This window comes from Asparagus officinalis, chromosome 1 (assembly GCF_001876935.1).
Source record: "Asparagus officinalis chromosome 1, Aspof.V1, whole genome shotgun sequence".
Lineage (NCBI taxonomy): Eukaryota > Viridiplantae > Streptophyta > Magnoliopsida > Asparagales > Asparagaceae > Asparagus > Asparagus officinalis.
Genome location: NC_033794.1, coordinates 116,567,158 through 116,575,671, shown reverse-complemented (window position 1 = coordinate 116,575,671; position 8,514 = coordinate 116,567,158). Strand labels below are relative to the sequence as shown.

Below are 8,514 nucleotides of genomic sequence, written 5' to 3'. Positions count from 1 at the left end.
GGGGCGCTACGCTTGCGTCGGGCGTGCGCGCCTGGGGAGCGCCCCACAGCGCCTGCCGCCTTTGACAAGGCGCGCACTTGAGTAATAGGGCAGAATCTCACTTTTATTCAGTGGGTTATTGGGTATAAACCCACTTCCCACTTAAACCCGATCTCTCACTTCTATTCAGTGGGTTAGGGTTTTGTCGCTCCTCCCACTCTTTCTCCCGAAACCCGATTTCTCCTTGCGGTCTCCACTTGGCAGCAGCAAGCAGCAAAGGTGAGCGGCGACGGAGCAGCGAGCATGTACGTTCTTCTTCTCCTTTCTCTTTGAAGGGGATGATGATGATGTTAATGAGGTTGATTAGAGTCGTTACGCTATTATTTTACTACTTATTTGCTTTGTTTTATTAGATTGCTTGTTTTGCTTTGATGTTAGTGAACTCCTTAAGTGTTCTAGCTGCTTAGTTGTTTTGTTTTGACGGACAACTTGATTTGCTTTAATGATTAAAACTTTATCTTGTGATTTTGTAGTATATATTCTATTTATCTTGAGTCCTTAACATTTTCTATGTGAAATTTCACAAATATATTGTTTTTCTTTGATCTTGTATATCTTCAAAATTTTTGTGGTCTGGAGTGCGTCTCGCTTCGCACGGGCGCACGCATCGCATTGCGCCTTGCGCATGTGCGTGTAAACTGACTTTGCGCCCCGCATTGCGCCTCACGCATTGAAAACACTGCTTCCGCAGCACAAAGACAAATCCTATCAGAACAATCTGCATGCAAGCGAGTCATTCTCATCCATATAAAGGGTAGTGAAATTCCCAAATTACGCCCCCACTTCCTTATGTATGCGTCAGAATGTCCTAATAGTGATAGTGTACTTCCTCAGGCTCTTAGTACTGCTTGCCAGCCAAATATAAGCATGTAGCCATAACCATAAGCATATCGCAAATCTGATGTAACACTTCAACACTCCCTCACGTGAGTCCTTGGGTTAGACATCAACAGAACTTGCTCGGAAGGGAAGAAGAAAGGATGCTAACAAACATATTCTTAAGTTGCTAATTATTCACCATTCAGCTTAACCAAGGAACTCTTAAATTCTAGTGCTTAGATACAAAAAGAGTTACTTTGTCCAAGAACTTCAGCTATTGGTTTAAAGAGAATACTTTACATAGAAAAGACTAATAAGTTATAAGCCTATTTAAAAATAGCCTCGGCAAACAACGAAAGAATCAATATACACTCATCTAAACATTTAAAGGTCGAAGAGTTGCTTCTAGTCAGAAAAACAAGTAAACAACATACCTACTTGTCCGTTGAGAATGTCTCTCATCTCCTCTTAAGTGATCTCATCTTCATTGTGCTAGATTTATCTGTCCATACCACCACATTTCCATCTTTAATTAAAGAACATAGTTCACCTAGGTGGTTGTATTACTAGGAGTTCTCCAAATTGCTGATTGACTAGTTAGACCTTTGGCTCTTCTTTTCCAAAGCAATCACACACATTAGCTTTAATCCCCTTCCATGTAGGGCCATCATCAGAAGTTGGAGACATAAACAATGTTGGGACATCTATGTAGCATGGAAACGGGTATGGCTATGGGTACGGGTCATGGGAAATTCGTAAGAGGTAGGGTATGGGGACAGGTCTACATAAATATTTATATACACATTACACATATATATCAATATTGAAATTAATAATTTCTATGAGATCAATATTGTTGTCCATTCACATGTTATAAGAATTAAAATTCCTATAATATTTTTATAATCTTTTATTACGTGTAAATGGGAAAACCACTGATTTTTGAATGAGTTACTAAAATGACCATTTAAAATCATAGCTCGGATTTCGACATATGTCCAACGAGTTTCAGGAATTGGATCTGAAGTGTAGGATATCGTTCAAGTAGTGAATGACGAGTGTTTCAAATAAAAAGAAAACATTTATTGTATAATTGTGTACCCGCATGAGTAAATGTATGCATATATGCTAAGAGGTCCACAAAGATTAGATACGGATACAGGTATGTGTATGTGTCGCGTATGGGCATGGCTTCAGAGATAGACGCTAGGTTACTCGGACATGGCATTTTGGGTGTCATGTCCATGTCTGACACGTGTCAGACACGGATTCTCCGCAGATAAGCCATGAACACGTGTGATTCAAAGCAAAGCCCAATTTCCCCATTACTTATACCCTAAACTAGTTTTTTTTGGTAATATCAGGTTCAAAACCAATTAGTTTTTAAACTGACACCCATTACTTAAAATTTTTGAAAGATACCTATTGTATTATCCCACGCAGTCAAAACTAAGCTTTGTTGTTAAACCTTATTATTAGTTTGATTTAACTTGATTCTTAATTGTTATAGATAATAGAAATAAACATACAAATGTTACACACACATATATAGACATGTGCGTGGACAAACAAACACACGCACACACAGAGATATATATGTCCTTGTATCCTACATTTTACAAATTTTCCATGTCCCCTATCTGTATCTTTGTTCATGTCCGCACTGTCTTTGCTACCTAAGATGGAAATACCCAGGTAACATCATGGGACACCTTAATGATTCAATATAGGGGTTCACAAGCTTCAAAGTAGTTATAGCCACAACGGTACTAAAGTGTGAAGTTTTTCATGCTCAATTAAAAGTGTCTTTTTCACTTTAGGTACATTACTCCATTTTTGTTATAGAAGTACATAAAACTCTTACTTAGAGTTGTAAGAAGATGTTAAAATATATCCCATATTGTAGACCATTACAAATCGGAATGCAATGGAATCAAAGAAATGATAGACATCACGAGCTTTGGGGGGAATACAACATTTCCGCATTTGAAAGCAAGTAAAAGAAATGAAAAAGATTTCACGTTCTATCTGCATAATTAAAAAAAGTTCGCAAACAAAATATTAGTTGTAGATTATACTAGTAAGCAATGGTACCAATTTACACCAGTGAATCTACACACATTCACAAAAGCTGTCTGACTCACAACCTACAAATTGTAGCAAATAAGCTAGATATTATCACAAATATTGCTTCAACAAATGGATTAACTTTTTAGATGATCCGAACAAACACCTTGTATGAAACTAACCAATATAGACAGTCATATGAAGGCACTGGTGAACATGAAAGACCTAACACTGTCATGTCTCTTCAAATATCCTTATAGATTTATTATTTATCGAGATAGCCTCTGATATAGTGTCAATTATTCTTGTACATTATCAATACATACTAATGAATTTTTTGGCATTGGCAATTGCAAGAAGTTTGCTTAAGATATTAATAACTAATAAGCTTGTAAAGCTTTGTCATTGAGGTCTAGTACTGGACCAAGATGTGAGCTATGCAGTTGATTCAAGATATCCAATTCTTCTCACTTTTCTCTTGCATAAATATTGACCTTTTCAATGTAGAAATGCCATGAAATTTAACTAATCCCTGCTATTTTGTCAGGAGGAGTGCGAGAATAAGAAAGCAGAACAGGAAAATGCACTTTAGCCTGTTGAAGTTCAATTTCATTTCTCTTTTTCCCCCATTCTATTTGCGCTAGTGCCTTAATTTAGCATGGAACTCATATGATCATTTCATCCTATTAAGAGGAGCCAAATAGTCGCTTTGAATCAGACACAACAGAAACTCCACTACTTCATAAATAAAAATTTAGACCTTCTAATCTGCAGATAAAGCTTTATATCAACTACTAGAGAGAAAAAAATTCCAATAGACAAACCATTTGACAGCATTAGTTTACTTAAACTGGAAAAGGTCCTATACTTGTAAGCAAGCTCTATAATATATTCAACTAATAACTAATAGTCAAGAAACATATTAGCCAAGGTAAATGATTGAATCTACATACTTCTAAATCAGAAGGCTAACTTACAGAAAGAACCCCTGTTACTTGTAGAAATGGCAGAAAACCCTGTAAGGTTTTAAAAGTGACGATTTTCCCTCCTCTTCCACTTTTAGTCATAATCATCAATACTTTTGATACATCCGTTAACTTCAGATAAAATAATCATATACATGTCTACATGGACATAGAGGTAATTATCATGTTCTATTACTAAAGTTTTTCACAACCAAATAAATATTTTTAAATTAAACATGAGGGAGTCAAAATGTCACTTTTAAACTCTAACGCAGTAATCTCTGCATATCATGCAAACCTTGGAGAGATATTATGTAATTTACCCAAATCAGAGACATAAAAAATAGGGTTCCATGGCAACTTACAGGTCCAAAAGACCTTGAATCCAAACTCCAGTCTGAATTGTCACCCTCAACCCAACAATGCCCTAGTGGAACCTTAATCACTTCCGATGACTGAGGAACTTGAATCCATTCACCAGGCAAACCAATTATTCTCTTGACATACTGCTTCTTGTGGTCACTAGGCAACCTACAAAACATCAAATTTAATAAGCATAAGATATCAAATTCCCTAATTACTTCACCTTATTAAGTTATTTGCACTTTAGCACCACCAATATTTCATCATTTCTTAACTTTGATACCTTAAGTTCTATGTTGACAATTTAATACCCCAAAGTGAAAAAAAATGATGTTTATTTTATTCAATAATATCACCACAGAAAGTGATTGAGAAACAAATTTTCTTACCAAATTTAGTTTTTTGAGTTTCGGAAAGTGAGGAACAAAGTTAGGGCTTTGGTGTATCAAATTGTCAAATTAATATCAATGAAACTTTGGGGTATCAAATTGTCAAAATAGAACTTCATAAAGTTAAAAAGGGGTAAATTTCACGAAACCCCTAAAAGAAGCTTGGCTAATTTTGAGATAACCCCAAAATGTTTGGAAATGTCACTTCACGCCCAAAACTATAGCATTTTTAAATCTATTTTCATAGAATCCCCAAATAGTTTGGAAAAGTACCTCAAACCCCAAAAACTTTGCATTATTTGAATCTATTTTCTTATAACCCCCAACTTTCTGGGGTTAAGTGACATTTCCAAACTTTTTGGGCTTATCTCAAAACGTGCCAAACTTCTTAGGTTCTGTAATATTTACCAAGGTTGAAACTTTGGGGGTATTAAAGGGCAAATAAACCCCTTGTTAATCTAAAAACACAACTTACTTGAAAACCACCACATCCCCATGAGAGAAACTGTACTTATCAAGGCAGAATTTTTCGACAACTACAATATCACCCTTCAATGATCCAGGGAAATTGGTATGACTATTTGCAAATGTAGGGTGCATTGATATGCCTCTCACAGGAGTAATGGTTAGATATCGATCTGAAATTGTTAGCCCAATCACTCCACCAATTATAGAGCTCTTTGTGAACTGCCACAAGTATTTCCATGATCCCATGACCTTAAAAATTCTGAAGCAAATAAAGACCCCTAAATGAATGTCCCATTAAATATTTAATTAGAAAATCTAAAAAAATAAACACTAGAAAGCAAATTCATCGAAAAGAAGTTCTCTCTCTAACTCATAATTAACTTCCAATCATAAGAAGCTCAAGTAACCATGAAATTCAAATCCTTGCTCCTAAGCTGAAGTGATCTAATCCAACTCAGAATAATTAATCCAAAAGAAGTTCTCTTTTAAGCATCGAGCTATCAAATATCAGTCAAGATCCAACCCTAATTTCATATCAACTACGATTTCAATAAAATCTCCTCAATAGTCAAGATCAGTGCCCCAAAAGTTCGAATTTCATAATATTGAATCCAAGAACCAAATAAGTAATTAGGAAGAAAAAAAAGGCGATGGATCCAATTCAACAACAAATCGATGAAGGACTATTACCTCTAATTAATTCTTCCTAAAGCTGTGATTTTGTGCTCCAAGAGGAATCAAAATCAAAGAAAAGAAATTTTTCTGGGGATCTACAAACAGGTTGGGCACAAATGATGAAGAAACTGATAAGGGGGCAATTTTTTTACCAGCAAGTCTTTGTTCCTTCACCGGCTGGAGACAGTTGCCATGTCCTAGTGTTTTTAGCATATATACCCTTAAAGAATTTCTATATTACGTATATTTATTTCTTGTGTTTGAGGTCTTACATAGTTTTCAAATTTATATGACATTTTCATTTTAACTCCATTAAACACACTTTGTATATGAATTTTGGTTTTATAACAATACTAGTATTTAGAAACCGTGCATCTAAAAGATTTTCTGTAAATACTAAACGTGTTACCAAAATAAAGTATTCTGCTTTAGAAATGAAAGGTAAGATGTAATGCAAATAATGACATTCATGTTTGTTAATAAATAAACAAAAAAGAAGCATTAACTATATAAATACAAAAATGTCTGGAAAAGTATGATTCGATCAGTCTCCCTTCTCCCTTCCTCAATTTCTAGGGTTTCGTCGCAATCAATGGCAGTTCGAGCAATAGCAACATCAACGACGAAACCAATATGGATGAAGCAAGCAGTGGAGGCCAAGATCAAGAGCGAGGCCGAGAAACCTTAGAAAAAGAATGCATTTATATAATTCAATGGTGTTAACATGACTAACATAATCAATTAATGAATGCTTCTAATATTATTAACATACAGTACCTACAAAAATATATATTAATTAGTGACATAATCTTCTTTAACCAAAAACTCAAAGAATCATGGTTATATGAGTGTACACACTGTGATTTTGCCTTGTATATGTATGTTTTGAGAGTTAGTTAACAATAAAACTCAAATTAAATGACTTAATGGCGAATAAATGGAATACATACTAAAAGATTCTAATATTAATAATACATAATACCAAAATTTTCTTATTGTAGTCAAATTAAATGACAACTATGGTAACCTTGACTCAAAGATTATAGTGAATGGTACAATTGAGTAGAGGTAGGCCTAAGATAACTTATTTGGAAGCAATTAACAATGATATCATAAAAATGAATGGAGGAGACAAACCTTAATGTAACTAAACGGGACAATAGAAGTCATGTTGCTGACCCCAACAATTTAGGATAAAGACTTGTTGTTGTTGTTGTTGTATATTTTCACTATTTGATGTTCCAGTAACCTTGCTATGTTGTCAAGTAACATTCCACTTTCTCCATATAGTAACCGCTTTACCTATTGATGCTTGAACTATTAATAGCCTTTCGGATTCTCTGCCATAGGCTAAGTGCACTCCTCATTGGTTGATACATCAGGCTTTTATTGATGGTAGTTTTCTTTGCCTGTGATCTAGAGGGATCAATGGCTAATAAATGCATTTAATTAGTAGCTAGAAGTTCTGCCCATAAAATGTCTTCAATCTTTCTAAAAGCTGGCTAAATTTCGGAACATGTGTCATGCATATAAATTGCTAGAAATACAGAGAAATTTAATTGCTCTACTCAATTTTCTTATTGTGGTCAAATTAAATGAGAACTATGGTGAATAGATGGAATACATACTAAAAGATTCTAATATTAATAATACATAATACCAATTTCGGGGATTGCATCTACTATGAAAGACTACATCTCAAGATTCTAATATTAATAAAACTCAAATTAAATGACTTAATGGCGAATATATGAAATTCTCAAGATTGTCTCAAGCTATATAGTGAACAGTACCCTTCAAATATATGTTTAATTGAATGACGGAGATCTTAAACCCGTGCATAGCATGGCTGCATATTGATATCTTCAAAATTATTTAAATACATATGCATATGGATAACCTTTTTAATACTACCATAATCCGAACACCCACAAATGAAATTTTTATGTGCATTAAGTATTACAATTTTTTTAAAAACTATGTTTTCATCTTGAAATCCCGACATACACGAAATTTATAAATGTTCACCATTTAACTTTCAGAAACAAACAAAAAAGTGATAACAAAGGCCTCCGTTTAAAAAAATATAACTTGAAATTAACATATTACTTCAATTCTCATATCTTAGAATTACATATGACTTCTATACGTTATGATATTGTTAAATTGGTGTCGATGAAACACTTTTGGGGATCAAATTTTCAGAATAAAACTTGAGGGTATCAAAGTTTGAAAGAGGTTGAAACTTTGGGGCATTAAAATGTTAGCCTAAAATCAACGGCATACACAACAATTTAAAGCAAAAGAAAACCAAAATTACGCCCAAAAAAAAAGCTGAATTGTTAAAATTTCACCTCGATCGCCGGCGTCTTCGGCAAGAGCTAAAGCAATGACAGCCTACAAATCGTACGTCGGATGAGAGGGCGGCTCCACCACCAACAAATCGTACGGCGGGGTTGGCGACTTGGGATCTGCTCGGGTTTGAGTCGATGATGAAGACGTGGGATCTGCTAGGGTTTGAGTCGATAATAGCCAGAGTATGATGCTAATGTGATTGGGGTCAGGATTGTTGAAGAGGGAAGAGATGAGATGGGAATTTGTTGAAGAGGGAAGAAGATGAAATGGGGAAAGGGGAAAGCACAACGGAGCTTGAGTTCTCAAGGCAGAAATCGATGTCTGAAGTTGAAGAAGACGAAGCGGAGATTTAAAGAAACGAGTTCCGCTCGGGT

At 34.9% G+C, this 8,514-nt stretch overlaps 1 protein-coding gene across 4 annotated transcripts in view; it reads right to left on the bottom strand.

Moving 5' to 3' along the window:
• The window catches only part of LOC109829141 (mitochondrial inner membrane protease subunit 2), a 9,436-nt gene extending 922 nt beyond the window's left edge, over window positions 1–8,514 (bottom strand). Inside the window, exons 1-4 of one of the 4 annotated variants that reach the window (XM_020396264.1) lie at window positions 8,140–8,514; window positions 6,292–6,468; window positions 5,118–5,369; window positions 4,256–4,421 (exon numbers count right to left, since the gene is read on the bottom strand). In XM_020396264.1, coding sequence (XP_020251853.1) covers window positions 4,256–4,421; window positions 5,118–5,356 — 405 coding nt within the window. In that variant the 5' untranslated portion in view covers window positions 5,357–5,369; window positions 6,292–6,468; window positions 8,140–8,514. Of the gene's footprint in view, window positions 1–4,255; window positions 4,422–5,117; window positions 6,265–6,291; window positions 6,469–8,139 lie in introns of those variants that run through there. The other 3 variants (XM_020396265.1, XM_020396263.1, XM_020396266.1) reach the window with 3 other exon arrangements.